The following is a 22,633-nucleotide window of genomic DNA, read 5'->3' as shown; positions in this document are numbered from 1 at the left end:
ACTTCGTCCACCGTAGCCTCCACAGAACAGCCCAAAAGAGGCACCACGGCGTAGTCGGCGATGGTGTGCGTGCGGCTCACCATCACCAGGCCTCCGTTCTCCGTCACCAGCAGAGAGAGCTGGGCCTCAGCCTCGGCGCCCAACCCCTGCAGCAGGAAGCGTTTTCCAGCAAATAGACCTGCCTTGCTGGCCTCATGCAGAGAGGAATCTGACTCTGGTCTGGCGCTGGAATTATTGGTGGCCGGGTTGGCGGACATTCCGCCGTCACTTTGGGCTGGTGGAAGCTCATCAACTTGAAAGACAACACATGGTTGGGCCGAACTCAAGCGTTATGTTAAACATTTTTAGGTGGCAGCAGAGACAGTAACTGGAGGGTTATCACTTTTTTTTGCTACATTACTTTTGTGTGTGTGTGCGGGAGGGTGTTAGAAAAATTGTATATATATGTTATCATGCGTTCTCTAATGAGTATTTATTCATAATGTTACTGCTCAGTCCCCTCCGCGAGTCGTCACCTTATCGTGGTGGAGGGGTTTGCGTGCCCCTATGATCCTAGGAGCCATGTTGTCGGGGGCTTCATGCCCCTGGTAGGGTCACCCATGGCAAACGGGTCCTAGGTGAGGGGTCAGACAAAGCACGGCTCACCCAAGCCCCTTATGATGAAAACCATAAATGGACTTTGTTTTCCCTCGCCCGGACGCGGGTCACCGGGGCCCCCCTCTGGAGCCAGGCCTGGAGGCGGGGCTCGAAGGCGAGCGTCTGGTGGCCGGGTCTTCGCCCATGGGGCCCGGCCGGGCATAGCCCGAAATGGAAACGTGGGTCCCCCTTCCCAGGGGCTCACCACCTGTGGGAGGGGCCGAAGGGGTCGGGTGCAATGTGAGCTGGGCGGCAGCCAAAGGCAGGGACCTTGGCGGTCTGATCCCCGGCTGCAGAAGCTGGCTCTTGGGACATGGAATGTCACCTCTCTGGCTGGAAAGGAGCCCGAGCTGGTGTGCGAGGCAGAAAGATTCCGACTAGATATAGTCGGACTAGCCTCCACACACAGTTTGGGTTCCGGTACAAGCCCTCTCGAGAGGGGCTGGACTCTCTTCCACTCTGGAGTTGCCCACGGTGAGAGGCGTCGAGCAGGTGTGGGTATACTTATTGCCCCCCGGCTGGGCGCCTGCACATTGGGGTTCACCCCGGTGAACGAGAGGGTAGCCTCCCTCCGCCTTCGGGTGGGGGGACGGGTCCTGACTGTTGTTTGTGTCTATGCACCAAACAGCAGCTCAGAGTACCCACCCTTCTTGGGGTCCCTGGAAGAAGTGCTGGAGAGCGCTCCTTCTGGGGACTCCATCGTTCTACTGGGTGACTTCAATGCTCACGTGGGCAATGACAGTGAGACCTGGAAGGGCGTGATTGGGAGGAACGGCCCCCCTGATCTGAACCCGAGCGGTGTTCTATTGTTGGACTTCTGTGCTCGACACGGATTTTCAATAATGAACACCAAGTTCAAACATAGGGGTGTCCATGTGTGCACTTGGCACCAGGACACCCTAGGCCGCAGTTCGATGATCGACTTTGTAGTCGTGTCATCGGATTTGCGGCCGCATGTTTTGGACACTCGGGTGAAGAGAGGGGCGGAGCTGTCAACTGATCACCACCTGGTGGTGGGTTGGCTCCGATGGTGGGGGAAGATGCCGGTCCGACCTGGCAGACCCAAACGCTCTGTGAGGGTCTGCTGGGAACGTCTGGCAGAATCTCCTGTCAGGAAGAGCTTCAACTCCCACCTCCGGCAGAGCTTTTCCCACGTCCCGGGGGAGGCGGGGGACATTGAGTCTGAGTGGACCATGTTCCGCGCCTCCATTGTTGAGGCGGCCGACCGGAGCTGTGGCCGTAAGGTCGTTGGTGCCTGTCGTGGCGGCAATCCCCGAACCCGCTGGTGGACACCGGCGGTAAGGGATGCCGTCAAGCTGAAGAAGGAGTCCTATTGGGCCGTTTTGGCCTGCGGGACTCCGGAGGCAGCTGACAGGTACTGGATGGCCAAGCGGAACGCGGCTTCGGCGGTTGCTGAGGCAAAAACCCGGGCGTGGGAGGAGTTCGGTGAGGCCATGGAGAATGACTTTCGGACGGCTTCGAGGAAATTCTGGTCCACCATCCGGCGTCTCAGGAGGGGGAAGCAGTGCAACGTCAACACTGTTTACAGTGGGGATGGCGTGCTGCTGACCTCGACTCGGGACGTCGTGAGTCGGTGGGGAGAATACTTCGAAGACCTCCTCAATTCCACCTACACGCCTTCCATTGAGGAAGCAGGGCCTGGAGACTCTGAGGCGGATTCTCCAATCTCTGGGGCCGAAGTCACTGAGGTAGTCAAAAAACTCCTCGGTGGCAAGGCCCCGGGGGTGGATGAGATCCGCCCGGAGTTCTTAAAGGCTCTGGATGTTGTGGGGCTGTCATGGCTGACACGCCTCTACAACGTTGCGTGGACATCGGGGACAGTGCCTCTGGATTGGCAGACTGGGGTGGTGGTTCCCCTCTTTAAGAAGGGGGACCGGAGGGTGTGTTCCAATTACAGGGGAATCACACTCCTCAGCCTCCCTGGTAAGGTCTATTCAGGGGTGCTGGAGAGGAGGTCGAACCTCGGATTCAGGAGGAGCAGTGTGGCTTTCGTCCTGGCCGTGGAACAGTGGACCAGCTCTACACCCTCGGCAGGATCCTCGAGGGTGCATGGGAGTTCGCCCAACCAGTCCACATGTGTTTTGTGGACTTGGAGAAGGCGTTCGACCGTGTCCCTCGGGAGGTTCTGTGGAGGGTGCTTCGGGAGTACGGGGTGCCGAGCCAACTGATAAGGGCGGTTCGGTCCCTGTATCACCGATGCCAGAGTCTGGTCCGCATTTCCGGCAGTAAGACGGATTCGTTCCCAGTGAGGGTTGGACTCCGCCAAGGCTGCCCTTTGTCACCGATTCTGTTCATAATTTTTATGGACAGAATTTCTAGGCGCAGCCGAGGCGTTGAGGGGGTCCGGTTTGGGGACCTCAGCATCGCGTCTCTGCTTTATGCAGATGACGTGGTGCTGTTGGCTTCTTCAGGCCGTGATCTCCAGCTCTCGCTGGAACGATTCGCAGCCGAGTGTGAAGCGGTCGGGATGAGGGTCAGCACCTCCAAATCCGAGTCCATGGTCCTCGATCGGAAAAGGGTGGAATGCCCTCTCCGGATCGGGGATGAGATCCTGCCCCAAGTGGAGGAGTTCAAGTATCTTGGAGTCTTGTTCACGAGTGAGGGGAGGATGGAGCGTGAGATCGACAGGCGGATCGGTGCAGCGTCGGCAGTAATGCGGACCCTGTACCGGTCCGTTGTGGTGAAGAGAGAGCTGAGCCAAAAGGCAAAGCTCTCAATTTACCGGTCGATTTACGCTCCTACCCTCACCTATGGTCACGAGCTATGGGTCGTGACCGAAAGAACGAGATCTCGGATACAAGCGGCCGAAATGAGTTTTCTCCGCAGGATGTCCGGGCTCTCCCTTAGAGATAGGGTGAGAAGCTCGGTCATCCGGGAGAGACTCGGAGTAGAGTCGCTACTCCTCCACGTTGAGAGGAGCCAGATGAGGTGGCTCGGGCATCTTATCAGGATGCCTCCTGGACGCCTCCCTGGGGAGGTGTTCCGGGCATGTCCCACCGGTAGGAGACCCCGGGGACGACCCAGGACGCGCTGGAGAGACTATGTCTCTCAGCTGGCCTGGGAACGCCTTGGGATCCCCCGGGATGAGCTGGATGAAGTGGCTGGGGAGAGGGAAGTCTGGGAGTCCCTCCTAAAGCTGCTGCCCCCGCGACCCGACCCCGGATAAGCGGAAGAAGATGGATGGATGGATGGGTTACTGCTCAGTATGCTTGCTGCTTTGCCTTGTTTATTCTTATCTTGTGCAACAGAACAGGTGGATTACGGCTGGGTCAGGGGTGAGATGACGGTTGTGTCAAACAAGATACTGCTGACATCTCAGCAGAAAAATGACGTCCACCAGAACAGATCGTGAAAACAACACGTCAAACGATGCGTCATGAACCTTCTGATCTTCCTTAAAGAACATCACTTTCTCTTTTTATCTCTCGGAATCCAAGAAAGTTATTGATTTGTTTAAACTGTTTTGCTGATATAGCCATATCTGCACGCAACACTTTGTGCATTACTTTTGTTTCTTTTCTTACGAGACGAAGCCCACGCTTCTCCCCACCCTTAGGGGCTAATCGTCTCACACTGTGGGTAGGGCGTTCCAATTGAAAAGAGCGAGAGTGTAAACAGATATTTAGTGTAGTCAGATTGTAGAAAGCAATCTGTATCGCACTCCTCGCGAGAAAAAAATCAATATTCGGCCTCACTTGTTTTTGTCTTCTGATCCTTTTCTTTTATTCAGATATTCAGTTAGTACTTTGAACCTGACAGAGGGGTACCCCTAGACAACAGCATATATGCAGACCAAAATAAAGTGATATGTTACGACAGTGTAAATGATACCACACTCACTGACTGTCGGGTCGTCATCCATGTACTGTGAGAGGAGGTCCTCCTCCACTTGATTCTTTCTTGGGGTGCCGGGACTGGCGGCGGGGGGTCCCACTGAAAGCCTGGAGGCGGCTGGGCGACACGCCAATGGAATCAACACCTCTGCCGGTGAGGGAGGCAGACAGTCTGGATGGAGGAAGCTTTCTTCCGGGAGGACACGGCCTTCGGAGAAGCTGTCTAGCAGCCACTGGACTGTCACTACGTGAGGTCTGGCATAAAAATAGACAACAGAATCAGCATGGCCGTGTTCTCCACGATGCTCTTGGACTTGAAACCAACCTGTGAGTTGCTTTAGACAGGAAAGTCTTGAGGTCCTGATCTGGTTCTCCTGAGACCACATGTGTGAGCTCCTCGCTTGGCTGGTTGAAGCGAAGACCCCCCGCGGCGCTCACCAGCCGACGCAACTTGTCCAGCTTCTTCATGGGGAGGCCGCACAGATAGAGCTGCACAACGGTCACCAGGAAACCATGAAACAAGAGAGTTTGAGAGAATATGAGCACAAGAAATCATAATTCAACAAACCTGCTCCCTAATCACACATAAGCCCTATTAAAAGACATGTATCATGGAAAATCGGCTTTTTGCTTTTAAAATAATTTGCTTGTGTATCTGGAGTATCCAGGAGTGTAGCAACGTGTAATATATCCCTCCAGGTGCTGCAGAGATACTGTTATGATAGTTTTGTGGGGCTATGTATTTTTTACTCTGTTAAAATTTCTCCGTTTTCATTGTGCTCGACGTGGATTGTCCATAATGAACAACATGTTCAAGCATAAGGGTGTCCATGTGTGTGTGCACTTGGCACCAGGACACCCTAGGCCGCAGTTCGATGATCGACTTTGTAGTAGTGTCGTCAGATTTGATGCCGCCTGTTTTGGACACTCGGGTGAAGAGAGGGGCGGGGCTGTCAACAGATTCCCACCTGGTGGTGGGTTGGCTCCGATGGTGGGGGAAGAGGTCGGTCCAACATGGCAGACCCAAACGAACTGTGAGAGTCTGCTGGGAACGTCTGGCAGAATCCCCTGTCAAGAAGAGCTTCAATTCCCACCTCCGGCAGAGCTTTTCCCACGTCCTGGAGGAGGCAGGGTTACATTGAGTCTGTGTGGACAATGTTCCGTGCCTCCATTGTTGAGGCATTCAACCGGAGCTGTGGTCGTAAGGTGGTCGGTGGCTGTCGTAGCGGCAACCCTTGAACCCGGTGGTGGACACCGGCGGTATGGGATGCCGTCAAACTGAAGGAGGAGTCCTATCGAGCCATTTTGGCATGTGGGACTCCAGAGGCAGCCGACAGGTACCAGATGGCCGAGCGGAACATAGTTTCGGCTGTTGCTGAGGCAAAAACCTGGGCGTGGGAGGAGTTTGGTGAGGCCACGGAGAATGACTTCGAGACGGCTTTGAGGAAATTCTGGTCCACCATCTGGCTTCTCAGGGGGGGAAGCAGTGTTTACAGTGGAGATGGCGTGCTGCTGAAGTCGACTCGTAACGTCGTGAGTAGGTGGGGAGAATACTAAGACCTCCTCAATTCCACTGACACGCCTTCCATTGTGGAAGCAGGGCCTGGAGACTCTGAGGTGGACTCTCCAATCTCTGGGGTCAAAGTCACAGAGGTTATTAAAAAGTTCCTCGGAGGCAAGGGCCCAGGGGTGGATGAGATCCACCCTGAGTTGTGCGTCGTGCGACATGAGCTTTCATCAAATGGAGCATCTGTCAGTGCGCTATGTATGATTGGGGTTCCTTATAGCCCGCCTATTTAAGCCTAGTTTACAGTGCGTTTAGCAGGGTTGGTTTTATTTTGAAGTCTAACAAAATAAAACCTGGCATCCTTGAACAAAAATAGAAGAATAGAATGTCCTTTATTGTCAATTTACAACTTACCGTATTTGCCGGTGTATTGGTCGACCTTTTTCGATCCAAAATCGACCGAAAAAAATCGACCTCGACTTATACACCGAGTCATAAAATTTAACTTCGTATTCATCGCTTCAAATGTGATGGTAACCAAGGCCGTTTCTCATGCATCTCATTGTGCGTTGCACTTAGAAAATTTGAACCGAGCGGCGTGCGCGAGTGCGCGGCCCGCTGGAAGTCGAATGAGGCGCCGCGAGCACCTCCGCGGTGCTTATAAACAGCCGATCCGCTCGGCGGGGGCTATTTTCGGCCACTTGGCTCGTGCGCACGGCCTCCCGGATGTGCCGGGCGGGTGCGCGAGCTCGCCGGCCGCTGGAAGTCGAATGAGGCGCCGCGAGCACCTCCGCGGTGCTTATAAACAGCCGATCCGCTCGGCGGGGGCTATTTTCGGCCACTTGGCTCGTGCGCACGGCCTCCCGGATGTGCCGGGCGGGTGCGCGAGCTCGCCGGCCGCTGGAAGTCGAATGAGGCGCCGCGAGCACCTCCGCGGTGCTTATAAACAGCCGATCCGCTCGGCGGGGGCTATTTTCGGCCACTTGGCTCGTGCGCACGGCCTCCCGGATGTGCCGGGCGGGTGCGCGAGCTCGCCGGCCGCTGGAAGTCCAATGAGGCGCCGCGATCTCCTCCGTGGTGCTTATAAAGTGCCGATCCGCTCGGCTTGGAGCTATTTCCGGCCTCCCGTTGGTGCCGGGCGGCGTGCGCGAGCTCGCCGGCCGCGATCTCCTCCGCGGTGCTTATAAACAGCCGCATGCGCACGGCCTCCCGGAATTTGAACACATTTCGTCAATAAATTTCGCATATTGAATTTTGAAGTTTAATATAATGCAACAATTGAGCTCGACTTATACAAAGGATATATCATAAAATCGTAAATTTCCGTCGAATTTTAGGGGGTCGACTTATACACCGAGTCGACCTGTACACCGGCAAATACGGTAGTTGTACAAAGAAATTCAGACAAAAGTATACTGTAAAAACCATTCAATGGCATTCACAAAAACTTCTATAGAGCAAAAATGCGCTACGTTCAGTTCACGTTTACGTTCATGAACTTTTCTTCATTGAACGCGTTAGATACAACACTGCCCGTTAAATATGGCCTGGATCTCCACTTTCCACACACGCGGGGGCGTCGCGTTTTGAGTTGTACATGCGCGTCTCAACGGAAACACCAAATAATCGTTTGTCCTTGATTATATGAATTTTGAGATGGTCTGGAGCCAAAATTGTGATTATGATTAACATTCGATTAATTGAGCAGCCCTATTTGTGCTATTATTTTGAGGAAACTGACATGGTGGTTCAAACTAGCTGCTATGTATTGTAGGTAATAAACAGAAGTACTTGCCTTACAGCCGTCCAGGAGATCCTCTGCAGGACGCACAGTGAGATCCAGACTGCCAAGGGCGTCTGGAGCTTCCATATGGCTGACGGTTCCGTTGGTGAAGGCTGTGTCATTAACTGTCTCACTGGTGTTGAGGGAGATGCGACTCAAACCCAGCACAGAACTTTCTGCAGGCAAAAGGAGCCATTGATTTGGTCTGGGCAGACAAACTCCACTCGCAAAAAGTGATGCTTTCAGAGATGAGTTTCATGGCCGATCATCACGGTTGATCCTGATGGCCGCTCTCAATGCGCATATGCTTTAACCAGGGATGAGAATGACAAATTAAAAAAAAAAACACTGAAAAGTAGCCAGGGTCTGGGGGGCACGTTGTTGGGCAGCTGAAGGTGTCTGTTTTCTCCACACACATCAAAGTCTGTGGACATTTTATTAAAAGAGAAGCAATACGCAGATTGTTAGTGTTAGGGATTTTCAGATTATCCTTATCGTATGACTATGTTGGAATGCAACCGGTAATGAATAAGATAACTTGTCCCATTCTACACAAGGTCGTAAAACACCCCCTGATATGTTTTGACTAGAGCACAAGGGCTTCCTATTCAGTCTACTCTTACCCCCACTCTGTTTCTCTTAATAAATATGCCCTTGCAGGAGGGAGAGTTAGACTTCACTCCTTCAACGTGTGAACTCTCCACCTGCAGGTGTCTAAAAGGACTTGCTTGTCTCTCGTGTGGTTTTTGCAAAATAAATTGGAGTGAGCAAATCTCTAACAGTTAGGGTTTACAGATTATCTTGATTATCTTGATCGTATGATTATGTTGGAATGTAGACTGTAGAATTATTAACTTTGTTTAAACCTTTTACCTTTCCTTGACTCTGAAAAGTTTAACCATTCAGTTGTTGAAACTTTTCAAATGGTGTGGAAACATTCTTGCTTAGTTAGTCATCTAAAATGCTCCACTAGTTTCTGTTTCCACGACCTTGTAAAACAATGAGCTGGGACCCTCCGCACTGATTAACCAGTTGCTGAGGTGACCACCAAATGTGTCCAATGTCACCCCCACCCTACCTGTTCTCAATAAATATACTCTTGCAAGAGACCAAAGGCAGACTTTGTTCGAACACTGCTGTACCTACAGTAACGAGCAAATTCTCCACTTGCAAGTGTTTAAAGGGCATACTGTCTCCCGTGTGGTTCTTGCAAAATAAGTTAGAGTGCGCACCACTCTAACACAGATGACAATATCAGGCGGTATCAGTATCGGAGTAAGTCATTTTGAGGCTATGTGAATTGGATTAAAGAGAGAATGAAGCAGCCACTTATTCTACTACTGTGTCCCGGCAATGCTCTTTGACTTGTGAGTGACTGTGTGGATGAGGTGGTGGTTCCACGAACTTCCCCCTTTCCGAATCATAAATGATCTTAGCTGTCCGTAACACTGTAATAAAGCAGTCACAAAGATCAAACAGTCCAACTTATTATCTAACACCTTTAAATTGGTCATGGAAATTCAGTGAATCACTAGCGCTAAAATTTACACGCTAATCATTTAGCTTTGTACGGTCCTTATGTCATCCATTTAAAATATTATTTAAAAATGTATTTACGAAAAAAAAATTGGGGTCCATGACCAAACCGTGTTAGGCAGAAAATCACGTAGGATCGAAGTGAGTAAAATTTATGTGTATTCCACACAACTTAGAGTCACAGTTTGTTGTTGTGTCTGTCTATATGTGTTGCTGCACCGTTTGCGTTCAATACAATGCTTAAAGGATTTTAACACCACATCCACTGTAAAAAAGAAATTATATTAATATACAGATTAATATACAGTGGAACCCCGGAAGTCGACCGCATCCATACAACATATTCGGTTTCCCACTCAAAATGTCAGGAAATCTTTGCCTCAGTTCTCGGACAAAGCTTTGGAAACCCATGTTAGTTGGCATTGTTGTTTAGCGGGTTTTAAACCATTTTGGCGCCTGACTCCAGTCGTGCACGGTGCGTTTCTGAAAAACTGCACCCACGAGACCAAAAGGTCACAGGGGTTCACACTAAAGAGTTAAGTTTAGGTGATAATCGTTTAAAAAGAGAGTTACTGTACGTATTTGTAAACATTAGCCGTAAAGCTGCACCAGCGAGACTACAAGATCACTTGGGTTCACGCTGAAGAGTTGAGTTCACACGATAACAACGGTGTAAGAAGACAACTACTGTTATATTTAAGAGGCTGGACGACGGATCTTTTTAAGAGCAAGCTTAATGCGGGGCCTTTTCAATAATGAACATATCCACGAGATACATCACACCAGCTTGCACATGCGTAATGACACAGTAATCACACGGGTGCCTGTGTGCACTTGCATATGTCACACTATTTGTAAACAATAGCCATTCTTTTGTTCACATTGAATTCCCACATTTCCCAGAGAATCATGTGCAACCATGACTCACTTTGGTTTCACTATGCATGACGTCCCTCAGGTTAGTGTAGTGTGGCAATTCTGAAGATAGACACTGCATTCATTGCTTTGCAAGGTAAACCATACTTCTAATTAACTTACAATACATCTTCTAGCGGCCAACAAGAAACACTATGTAATTGAAATTTCAGCACAGTATTGTTTAAGTTGCTAAAGAATGTATATACCATTTCTACTACGCGAAATTAAATTTTTTGTGGATGGTTCTGGAACACATCTCCCGCGAAAATCAAGGGATCACTCAGGGACGTGCGGTCAGAGTAGGAACGTCCCAGCCATCATGAAAAGGGGAAAAACAAATTCAATTGTTTTTATTATAAAGTAATTTTCCTTTTAATCTCAATCATTTTGAACCAAAATCGCTGAAGTTTTATAGTTATTTTAAAACCAAAGACGATTCACTCGGAGGAGCCAACGCCCTGTCTAGCCTCCTCTGAGGATCGCGTAATCACACGGCTGCCCATGTTGACAGGCTATGCAATTAGACTGAACTGCTCTCTGTCTTTATGTCGCTGTTAAAGTGTTCACACACTGTAGCTATATTAATTAATTTCCGTAGTTAAGCTGGTGTATATAATATCTTGTGTTTTTTGTCATCAGGGCTGAAAACGGCAAATGAAAAAAAAACACCGAAAAGTAGCCAGGGTCTGGGGCCCCCTTCACTTGCCGCAGGGGCCAGGGGCCGCAGCCCCCCCCCCCCCCCCATGGGGGCCGCAGTGGGCCAGGGGCCACAGGCCCCCATTGGGGGCTGCAGGGGCCACAGGCCCCTATTGGGGGCCACAGGGCCCACAGGCCCTCATTGGGGGCTGCAGGGGCCCACGGGCAACGCCCTGGAGGGAGCTCAATGGGAAAAGCTCCCTGGAAACTCCTGGATTTTGGCAGTATAGCAACCCCAAAACCATCACTCAATTTCAACAGTTTTGTTAAAAAAATATTCCTGCTTGGTGGGCTACCAAGGTGAATATAATACAGTCAAGCCTCGGTTTTCGACCACAATCCGTTCCAGAAGGCGGTTCGAGAAGCGAATCGGTCAAATTTCGAATCTATTTTTCCCATATAAAATAATGGAATTTTTTTTAATCCATTCCAAGACTTTTTCAAGCATTTTTTTCATTTGCGCATTTTTGTCCAATCGCGCAACTGCAGCGCACCGCCGAACGTGCAACCGAAGTGCGTCGCCGACCGCGCAACTGCCCCGCGCTGGTTGCATTATTGTGACAGTGCCATGGCTGAAATTTAGAAAATATTTTTGGACTACTGATGTACTTTCCAAAATTCAAGTGGACCTAAGTGCGCAGGGAGCTTAATTTTGTCCAATCGCGCAACACAGCGCACCGCTGAACGCGCAAACGTCGCGCGTCGCCTAGCGCTCAACTGCACCGCGCTGATCGCATTATTGTGACAGAGCCGTCGCTGAAATTTAGAAGATATTTTCAAAGTCCTGATGTACTTTCCAAAATTTAAGTGGAGCGCAGTGCGCAGGGAGCTTAATTCAGTCCGATCGCGCAACCGCTTTGTGTTCCGAGTTGTAAGATGACGCTGCTCTCGAGCGATGCCCATCTGAAGCAGTTCCTGATTCCATAGTATTTCTACCCCCCATATAAAAACAATTTTCTCAACGAATCTACACGATTCACGAAAATGCTCGGAAAAAAACACGGAAACCGCAGATCCGCGGAAGATTCTCATCCCTGCGTCATCTGTCTGTAACGTCGTGTTTCTTTAGATCAGGGGTGTCAAACTCATTTTTTTCGCAGGCCGCACTGTAGTCATAGCTTCTTTCGGAGGGCCATTATGACTGTCAACCCAAATAAGTATCTGAGCACTTCATATTATATATACAGTAAAAGCTACAAAACAAACTGACGAATAACACGTTTTCAAATTAGACAACTAAAAACTGGTCAAATATTTTTAAAAAAGATATTATTAGAAGTGAAGACAATTTGTAAATTCTAGTAATGACACACGAATTTGATGCACAATTTGTCTTCGCGGGCCACATAAAATGATGTGGCGAGCCGTATCTGTCCCCCGGGCCTTGAGTTTGACAACTGTGCTTGAGATGAACAAAACGGCTTTGAAAAGAGATCTTACGGAGGCTACGAAAAAAGGTTCTCCAGCCTAATGGCAGGGGGTGCTAGAGATCCCGGGATGCTTCATGCGCCTACCTGTAGAATAAGAGATCTCCAGTTCAAATATACAGTGAACAACTGAGGAGCAGTCGTCCATTTGTTTCGTTTTACATTCGTTTCCCCCCCCCCCCCGTTTTTACATTTCGTTTTATAATGGAGGATTACATATCCAAACGATTTTCAACTAGGGATTTTCGGTCGAAGCAGGAGGTCATCAGTAAAGGAAGACCAACTCCGGAGTTAAAAGGTTTGATTCGGACAAAGGGACTTCGGAACGAAGTGGTACACTCGATCGAAAACAAGTTTTGGATTTCATGTGCTTTATTGAGTGTTTTTATGTGTGAAAACTGCTGATATGAGATTTTAATTAAAATAGTTCAAATTAAATAATGAATAAGACACACTAGAGCAGCTTTCCCCAACCTTTTTTGTGACACGGTGAGGTGTCGGACAAATTTTACCGGGGGGGTGGGGTCGGAGGGGGGTTGACATCAGTGCCTCCCCAGTCATGAACCTTACCGCACATCACTGGGATCACTGTACAGTATTTTCTTGTCTTTGTGGTTTTATGTACTGTTTTAGACAAAATTAGACAAATTGCTACGGAACACAATCGCTTCGCTTCTCGATGTTGCGTCGAGATCCAGGCTTCTACTGTAATATCAGTTACGCAACGCACAAACTGACCTTCCTTCTTGCCGGAGCCGGAGGGCGTGGACGTATTTGGCCGGGTGCTTTTGGAGGCGCTGTGCTTCACGACGTAGTGACGCTCGTCCTGACTGGAGCCCTTCTCGATGCTGTCGAAAAGCCAGCGCAGAGACACGCAGTACACGTTCCATTTGCGCGCACACTCATACTTCTGACCTGAAAACACCAACACAGAACACAATGAGGAGGGTAAAAATGCCGACAAATAACGGCAAAATCATCTCTGACTTGCCAAAGGGTTGGCTGACTATGAGGTGGGTGCACTCATTCATTTTGAGCTGGCCCGTGTAGCGGCCACCGTGTTGCTCGCACAGACGTTGCACTTCTTTGCGTTCAATGCTGGAGAGACCCGTCACGGTCACGGTGCAGCCCCGGAGCACTGGACACAAGTGCTCCTCCATGGGCAGATCTGTGTACCTGAACAGACTGAAGAGGGGGCAGATATATTTGTGTATTTTTTGTGTATAAAGAACTTAAAAATAATAGGTGCAGTAAATGCTAAGAAAACATGCTTACGAGGCACAATTAGTGCTTTCTGGAAAGCCAGGATCATTGCAGAAGAGCAACATGACAACGACGAGACATTGACGAGAGGGAACTTGGCATGTTTAATGGCAAACTTGCCCAACTGTTTAATTTGGATACAGAAGATGAGGACTTGGACGGATTTTCGTATGAATATCGATTAACAATGATGTGAGTACAGTAGAGTACATGGTTAGAAAGTAGAATAAAGTACAACCTAACTCACTCATGCATGCGCCCTATGATGCAGTGCGCCCTATGTGTGGTTTAAATACAAAATAGACCCCTCAATTGAGTCTGCGCCTTTTAACCCAAAGCGCATTATGGTGCGGCAAATACGGTGCTAGAAACTTAAGATTTCCATGACAGCTAGATAGATGTATTGCTCACACAAAACAATGTGTGATAAACCACGAAACTACAAATATAACGCTGCTGGTTTTGAGTTTTTGACCTGTTTTGAGACTTCTCCCAGCATGCTTTGACCCAGGAAGGAAGCAGGATGGGTTTTCCCAGGTTGGCGGCCACAAGGTACTTTTTGCTGCCTACTTCGCCGGCAATAAGGTGGGTGACAGACACATTGAGATCTAGATAGACGCGACCGCCCATCAGCTGCACGAGATCCATCACCTCAGCCTGCAAACACATACATTCAGATAAATTCACCAAAATAAAGTGATAAACATAGAACTGATACAAAAATAACATTAAAAAAATCACATTGTCTAATTCAGTCTATTACCATTTTAATTTCACCCAATTTAATATCATGTAATTTCATTATATCCAAGTATACCAGACATACAACTTTGCCAATTATTCTGATATCCACTTGGGTTTAGTAAAGTGATGACCAACCCGGGCTGTTTTATCCAGGCTGGTGCAGGAGATAGTGACGTTGGCCATGGCCATGTTGTAGACCGGCTTATCTGCTTTGGGCACACAATGCTGCTGCTGCAGGCAGAACACCACCACCAGTGGACTCACAATACGACACCCGAGCTACACCATCAGACAAAAAAGAGGGACCATAACATCCAAAAGTCCCAGGTATGTGGGTGTTAACGCTTATGACAATGTGAGATGGGATATTACATTCTTGCAGTGCTGGAAGGCGGGTGTGTCAAAGTCAGTGAAGATAAACAAAGATTTGTCCTTTTGGTCCATCTTTAACACAGCATCTTCGTCAATCATCTTGATGTACTTTTCAGACTGCAGTTCCATAATAGCCTGAAAACATTTGAACACCAAGATCACATTAGCCATCTGTTGTGCATTAGTAAGGTTACAAAAATTCTTGGAATTTCCAAAGTTGTAAAATTTCTATGAAAATTACTGGGAAATGTCCCACCCGTTGGAACCCTATTAAGTCAGACAACTCTTCACCTCATAAGCTTTGGCAGCATACTCTGACATGTGTCCTTTACTTCCCACAAACTTGACAATGAAGCCTTCAGCATATTCTTTGGACATGATGGACAACCTAAAGGAGACAAACAACCCGACGAAAGATTTAAGGACACCATTTAATAGATATCGGGTGTAATTTGATTGTGTTTAAAGTGTCTATTGTACCAAGCAATATAGCAAAATAACGGGATATCGAATCAAAATGTTAACGATAGCTCCACTTACATGGAGCTTACGCAGTCAAACCACTTACCTCCGACGGGGGCTCGAAACCGTCCAAAAATTATAAAAGAGGATAATTCACTAACTGTAACTGTCGCACAAAGCCTGCGCAAACTTCACGAAATCCTTACTTGAAGAAAGAACCAGTTAGCTAATATACTAACGAACAACTTCGTATTTGATCAAATATCATTTTAACTCATTTGTACTGGCGGGTAATTTGTCATGAATGTACCGAATACATTGACATTTCTTCTTTTTTGTCAATATCCGCATTCTAAGTTAGCCTTGTTATTCGCGCCACTACGTCACTTCCCCCGGGGTTCCAAGTTAATTAAACCGTAAGGAAACATTGGACGCACGAACGTCTTGCAGTAAGGTAAATTTGTATTATAGATCATTTGTTGGGAAAACAAAATGGGAAATACACTTTTAATTCGATCCTTTGTCAAATCACTAACGAAATTGTCACGTTCTAAAAGTATTTCTTTCTTGCGAAATTCACAAATACAAACAATTCAGGCAAAAATTGACAGAAAATTGCACAGTTTACACAGAAACAAGAAATAAGAGAAAAAAAATACGTAAAGTGAAAACAATATAATATGAACTAATAATTAAACAAATAATGTTGAGGGTCTTATTCATGAAGAGCCGCTTCGCCAACATCATCTTCACCGGCAGCTCCCTCTTTTAAGTTTGTGCCCTGCGAGCATTTTGACGTCTAATAGACGTCTATTAGACGTCTATATGCTAACCTGACGTCTCGGCTAAAACACGTCTAAAAGTCGTCTAAAAGTGTAACAAATATAGACGTTTATGCCAAATATAGACGTCTTTTAGACGTCTATAGCATAGACGTCTATGCAATAGACGTCTTTTAGACATCTATGCTATAGACGTCCTTTAGACGTCTACGGGACAGACGTCTATTAGACGTCTATATGTGAAAGTTTCTTTTTAGACGTTTATTGAGTAGACGTTCGAATGATGGCTAATAGCTATTAGCTCTAATCGCGCTAATAGCTAGTGATCATTTGAACATCTAGACGTCTATTCAACATTGAGGTTCTCTTCAATACATGTAACCGTTGATCCTTACCTTTGTGTAGTTCCAGGATGTTGTGAAAATGTATTTGATTAGTGATGGTCCAGGGTGTGAAATTTTACATTGTTTAATACATAAATAGGTTTCAGTAACAGTCATACCTACATACAGTATATACAGTTACTTGCAGATATAAATACACCTTTTGATGTTAAAATTAACCCAAATTATAATTGAACCTAAAATACATTTTTTCAAACATTATCCAACATCACAAATATAAATGTGCACTGTTTTTAAATCATATGTTTAAAAATGTAAAACTATATATAGAGTATTAAAAAATGGGGGCTATTTAATAGAACAAAACTACTACATTACAATATAAATATATACATATTTTATGTAAGACATATCAAACAAAACAACCAACTCGGCGAAACACAACAATATAAACATCACTCTTTTGTGGGCTTTTGATAGCCCCCTTTGCTACTCAGGCCTGGAGCCCGTTTTAATTTTAAAGCCATTGCATTCCTTGTTTCATCATCCGTGGCCTCTGTCCGTGTCGCCAACAGCTTCTACAAAGATGAACTTGATGTATATCAGGCACCACCCATTGTAGACCTTGGGATTACTCTGTAAAAGAAATATGAATATAGGGGGAAAAAAAACCACGACGACCTGTAAAATAGTTTTTCCTTGATGCATCTCATGTCAGTCCCACATTTCGAACTTGAAGCAATCGCACAGGAACGAACAGACAGGGTTTTTTTTTTTATTTACCAAGCTATCAGAGCAGTCTTCCTGAGGGCTTTCTGCACGAGTCACACGAGCACGCATACTGAACGTTGTCATTGTCATTTGTGTAGAGCAGTGGTTCTTAACCTTTTTGGAGGTACCGAACCCCATCAGTTTCATATGCGCACTCTTTGGGGGGTTCTGGTAGTACCAAACCCCATCAGTTTCATGTGCGCATTCACCGAACCCCTCTTTTGGCTGGATGACATACCAGCAAATTAGTGCGACTTCTGCTGTTGCCTTTGCAAGACCAGCTCAGATATGCGTTATCGCAAATTTACACGACATTCAGGTGTGTTCGGCCATCCGCGGGGGGGGAATAGCATACTAGCTCTGCCGAACCCCTGAAGCCAACTCACCGAACCCCTAGGGTTCGATCAAACCCAGGTTAAGAACCACTGGTGTAGAGTCTACAACTGAAAAAAATGTCAACATTGAGCGCAGCCACCACATCGTAAGCCTTCACTGTTGTCTTTTTTTAATCTACAGTACAAATGTCAAACTAATCATACCGGTCCATGGTCTTGGAAACATGCAGGTCTTCAAATCAGTGGCCTCCTAACACAAGACTGCTTTGCAATCTGTATACAAGGAATTATGAACAGTGTCTCAAAAGAGTGAAATTAAGAGTAGACAAAATTGAATTGAGGACTTTTTTTCTTGTAAATCAAGCAAAAAAGTAACTGAAAAGTCAGTAACTTTGACATTACAGCAATTAAACCAAACAGAACCCTACAGGTTCCATTTGTAAGCTATCAAGAGTGTATGGGGGGGGACATCCAAAATTTTGACTAATCAATTTTAAACTGAATCATTCTGTCATTCAGTCTTGCATCCTGTTATTCATTTATTTCCTTGGGCATCATGTCAAAAGGTCTCTAGATCAGTCATGGGCACCGTCTACTCTCCGAGTCACATTCTGAACGAGAGTTGAGGCTCCTCAGCCCAGGGACTGCCAGAGGGAGCTCCACGATGACCTTCAGAAGAACAACTTCTGTACATTATTTGTACAACTTACAGCTGGTTCAGACATTAAAGGGCATGTAAAGACACTATGGGGTCCCAAAATGTATTTGATAAAGATGGACTTGTATTTTTGGAAACTTTTGTGAATTTTTGAATAAAATTGCAAATTGAGGAGTAATCAATGAAAAATCAACGGTTTGTATGTGATCGTTGAAGTTCATCCCGGAAATTGCCGAAGTGACTGTGACGTAGATTATAGAAGGCCGAGCGTTGCCGAGTTACTTAGCCCTTGTAAGCATAATGGTGGATACAGAAGTGGAAGCGATGTCGACTGACGAATCTCCCTCAGATTATGAGGTTTCACCTTCTGATGAAAATGAAGAAGAGTATGATTTCTATCTTGGGGTACAAGGCTACCAATTTGAACCAGTAAGAAGTACCCCAGCGACTGAAGCATCCCAAAACAAAGGTGCGGAACGTGCAGCCGGATTGGGAGAAAATCAAACCGGTTCTTTATTGACATCACTTGAAAAATGCTGAATTTGTTTGAAGGAAAAAAATGCAAAGATATTTGTCCAGAAGTAAAATGCTCTGTAAATGTCATGTTAGAAAGCCTTATCAATGGCTATATACTGATATTGTTTTGGGTGTCCAATTTAATAAATTCTAAGAAAGTTGCAAAGAAAATTTCTTTTAATAATATATTCGGCAACATATTTTTTTATAGGGTAGAAAACAGTAGGAAAATTAATTTTTAGGACTAGGAAAACCCATGAACGATTATTACTTTCGTGTGCTAATTCTTATTTTCCCTTTGCACACAGTATGTTACTACTGAAGTTACACCTATAGTTATAAGCCTAAACTTGTTTATTTTTCAAATAACATGATGGTAACATTTTCATAGCCCAAGAATCTCCCTTTTGGCAATTGCACGGCTCTGTCTTGGCACTTTCGAGGGGGGGGGGGGGTGAACTTGGGGGGGCTCTGTTGTCTCTTCTTCCCCCTGGCAACCAATTGTTCTTCTGTGGGCACAGGATGGACTGTAGGTGTTAGGGTTTTCCAGGTTATCTTTATCATAGGATTATGTTGGAATGCAACAGGTAACAAATACCTTACCTTGTCCTCCTTATCACAAGGTCGTAAAACATCCCCTGAGATGTTTAGACTAGAGGACAAGGGCTTTCTCTTCAGCCCACTCATACCCCCACTCTGTTTCTCTTAATAAATTTCCTTTTGCAGGAAGGAGAGTCCAGAGCTCTATTCGAACATCGCTGCACGCACAGCGACGAATGGACTCTCCACCTGCAGGTGTCCAAAAGGACTTACTTGTCTCCCGTGTGGTTCTTGCAAAATAAGTTGGAGTGAACAAATCTCTAACATTTTGGTGCCGAAACCCGGGATCCCTCATACCCGCTATCTGGCTGACGAAGGAGGACGTGCTGCATTGTCGACAAGCCAGTGTCCATTAGGAGGACCTGGAGAAGAAAGTCCTGGGAAGAGAATTCTTCGCTGGGCCAGCATCTTAGGTCTGCCTTCGTCTGACAGAGGTGGATTGACGGGACCCGGCAGTGCAACGAACCAGGGGACAAGTAAGTTAAAGGCCTGAAATTGTGTTGTGTTGTTAAACGCGTAACACGTAGAGGTGCACGAGAGCCAGCTTGGGTTCAAGTCCCAGTGGAATGAACAGGCTAAGAAAAGCAGAGCTTCTTTTTTGTTCATCGAAGAGGTGCGTAGACTCTTCTTTGTCTGTTCTTCCGAGCTAAGGGATCTGGCTTGGGTTAGAGTCCCAGTGGAAGGAACGTGCTAAGAAACACAGAGCTTCTTTTTTGTTAATCAAAGAAGGGCGTAGATTTTTCTTTGTATGTTTTTCCAAGCCAAAGAATAGCTTGGGTTCAATTCCCAGTGGAAGAAACAGGCTAAGAAAAACAGAGCTTCTTTTTCTTAATTGAAGAAGGGCTTAGATTTTTTCTTTTGTCCGTTTTTCCAAAGCTGTTTGGGAGGGTTGTACACCCATCCCTGGATAGGCCTAAAAAGCGCTGGAGTTAGTGTGATTGAGTGTGTGACTGGTAGGATAAATTGACTAAAAAGCAGTTCTAGCGTTGATCCACGGCAATAAAACAGGCTAGTAATCTGTTGAAAGGTCAATTTAAACCTGCATTGAGGATCCTCAAAGAAAAAAATTTGAAAAAAAAATTGTAAAACCTTAAACTACTAAAATTAAGATGGGAAATAACAACGGTAAATCTCTTGCTCTGCTCTTCTTTGAGATGAGAAGTTCATGGCAATTGTATGCAATATATGCTGAAGTGAAAGAATATGTGAAAGAATATGTATGGAATACAAGGAAATTTGAAATGTGGAAGAAGTGGTAGAAGTGCTAGAGTGTGGTTGAAATCTTCACAAAGAGATGAGAACGAATTCAAGAGACAAAAGCTAGAAAGATGAAAACTGATGAGGTCACAAGTGTTTGTCAGACCAGGACACAATACACCTGTGAGCAGGTGCAAGGCCGCAGCTCAAGCCGCGGCTCAAGCGAGGGGCAAGAGGAGTTTAATAATAATAATAATAATAATAAAAATATTTTTGAGGTGGCAAATTACAAATGACTAGAGATCAAATTGTGTTACACTAAAGTTAAAATATGCAAATCAAGTGGTAAAGAAATACGACTTGCTTCTAGAAGATATATAAATAAAATTAGAATGTGCTGTCCTCGTGTGCATGGGAGGGACCAGCTCATGATCGACCACAGGAAATGGCCAGCCTGTGACGAATCATTGTTGCTGAGACCTACCTTCCGCACGTGAGAGCTGTGCATGTGTGTGCGTATGTGTTAAAGTTGAAGTCCCAAATTGATGAAGATTGGCTAAACTTTTAGTATAAAGAAATTTGCTAGACTGTTGTCTATTAGATTTACACCGCAGAACAGAAACAATTTGACAGAAAAAAATGAGAGGAAAAGAGAGAAATCTGTTTGCGAGCAGAAACTAATCCACACTAGTGCATGTTAAGTGTTGAGCCCACATGAGAAATTCGAAGAAAAAAAAAAAAAAACGACAGAACATGCTTTCAGGAATTGGAAGAAGCTAAATTGTGAATTTAAGATTTTGCAATGCTACATTTAATAGGAATAATTGATTGGTTGTGTTATAAGATTATACAAAATTCTAAATGCAAGCTAAATCTGAGAGATTAAGTTCTTCAAATTTAAAAACAAAGAAAAAATTCAGATTAATTTGCCAAATTGTTTGTTTTAGTTAAGTTTTTTTTGAATTGGTGGATTGTTCTACCAGGAAACCTGAGTTGAAAATGATATATGAATGTTGTGTGGTGAGCTTGGATGAATTGGGACCAATGTGATAGTATGACTCCTTTTTGGAGACTGAGTGAGATGCATATGATGAGCATTGATGAATGATTGCCTGAATGAAAGGTTGAATGGTTGAAGTCGTTGGCAACTACTATGGGAAATTAGTGGAGCGGCTTTGATGAAAGAGTGATTTTGAGCAGGTTGAATGTTAGAAAGAAACACGTAGCTTTTGGATTGATAATTAACTAGAGAAAAAACTGGAGAACCAGTAACACATGTAGAAGATGTGTGAACTGAGAAATTGAGAAGCGTTTTGGAAAGACGTTCATTGGGGAGATTGAGAATTCACAGCACCATACTCTAAGTCACATTTTTGAGCAAGCATGACAATAACATGTGAGAGGTCAAGACATACAGATCAGGGCTTGATGTGGAACGCAGACCTCGATGAGTTGATTTTCAATAATGATACTGAAGACAACATACTGTCTGATTAAATTGGAACTATAGATAAAATGTAGCTCAAAAAATAGGACGAGTTGCAGGATTTGCGATATAAAAACGAGACCGCTGTTATTAGAAGAATTTGAAGTTTGGTAAACAATGTTACCAGCAAATTGATGGAAGCAGCTACATTTGGAGATAATCTTACAAGTTTGACGTCCCAGCCTGTCATTCTCAGTGTCAGGGTCCCTGAAACCCAATCCGAGACTTCGCCTGCAGCCGTGAACAACTACAAAATGGTGCCTGGCTCTGAAGCACCTTTGACCTTTGGCGAAGGACAAGAAAAGACTGCTTTTGTGCTTGGAGGAGGACAAGTACACTCCGGAGGACAGGCAACATCCTCGTGGACGAGAAAAGACAGTGAAAAGCGGAGGAACTCACAATGATGAAAATTGACTCATTTGAACAATGGACTCATTCAAGAGTGATGGATGGGGTCGCTCTGAAGCAACAGCCAAAGAACACTAACGTGAGAGGGTGAAGTGCGGCAAAAAGATATGGACTTGGAGTGTCCGACAACCAAATCGCACTCCTTGCTACGGCGTTACCAAATTTGGTGAAGCTTGGTTCAAAGTGGAAGGGAGGTTCATTGTGCACTGAGTTTGACAGAACTGAGGAGATTTGATAGATACATAAATAAATAAAAATTTGAAAAATACGTAGGGCTACAGAGAAAAGCATTATAATCAGAGATTGAACGGATTTGGATAAAACAAATAGGCTAAAAC

At 45.8% G+C, this 22,633-nt stretch overlaps 1 protein-coding gene across 4 annotated transcripts in view; it reads right to left on the bottom strand.

The window, feature by feature from the left end:
* Nucleotides 1-15,604, bottom strand: part of topbp1 (DNA topoisomerase II binding protein 1) — a 37,005-nt gene extending 21,401 nt beyond the window's left edge. For 2 of the 4 annotated variants that reach the window (XM_088373296.1, XM_088373297.1), the window contains exons 1-11: nt 15,305-15,603; nt 15,028-15,124; nt 14,737-14,871; nt 14,500-14,643; nt 14,096-14,277; nt 13,349-13,542; nt 13,096-13,272; nt 7,793-7,956; nt 4,816-4,979; nt 4,498-4,745; nt 1-292 (exon numbers count right to left, since the gene is read on the bottom strand). The exon at nt 1-292 is cut by the window's left edge and continues 19 nt beyond it. In XM_088373296.1, coding sequence (XP_088229422.1) covers nt 1-292; nt 4,498-4,745; nt 4,816-4,979; nt 7,793-7,956; nt 13,096-13,272; nt 13,349-13,542; nt 14,096-14,277; nt 14,500-14,643; nt 14,737-14,871; nt 15,028-15,114 — 1,787 coding nt within the window. In that variant the 5' untranslated portion in view covers nt 15,115-15,124; nt 15,305-15,603. Of the gene's footprint in view, nt 293-4,497; nt 4,746-4,815; nt 4,980-7,792; nt 7,957-13,095; nt 13,273-13,348; nt 13,543-13,632; nt 14,278-14,499; nt 14,644-14,736; nt 14,872-15,027; nt 15,125-15,304 lie in introns of those variants that run through there. The other 2 variants (XM_088373298.1, XM_088373299.1) reach the window with 2 other exon arrangements.
* Between the last annotated feature and the right edge of the window lie 7,029 nt (nt 15,605-22,633).

The sequence above is a fragment of the Syngnathus floridae genome, chromosome 4, assembly GCF_059516105.1.
Source record: "Syngnathus floridae isolate MCC-2025c chromosome 4, RoL_Sflo_1.0, whole genome shotgun sequence".
NCBI classification, from domain to species: Eukaryota; Metazoa; Chordata; class Actinopteri; order Syngnathiformes; family Syngnathidae; genus Syngnathus; species Syngnathus floridae.
Note: the sequence above shows the minus strand (reverse complement) of the source record. Positions and strands in the feature narration are given on the sequence as shown.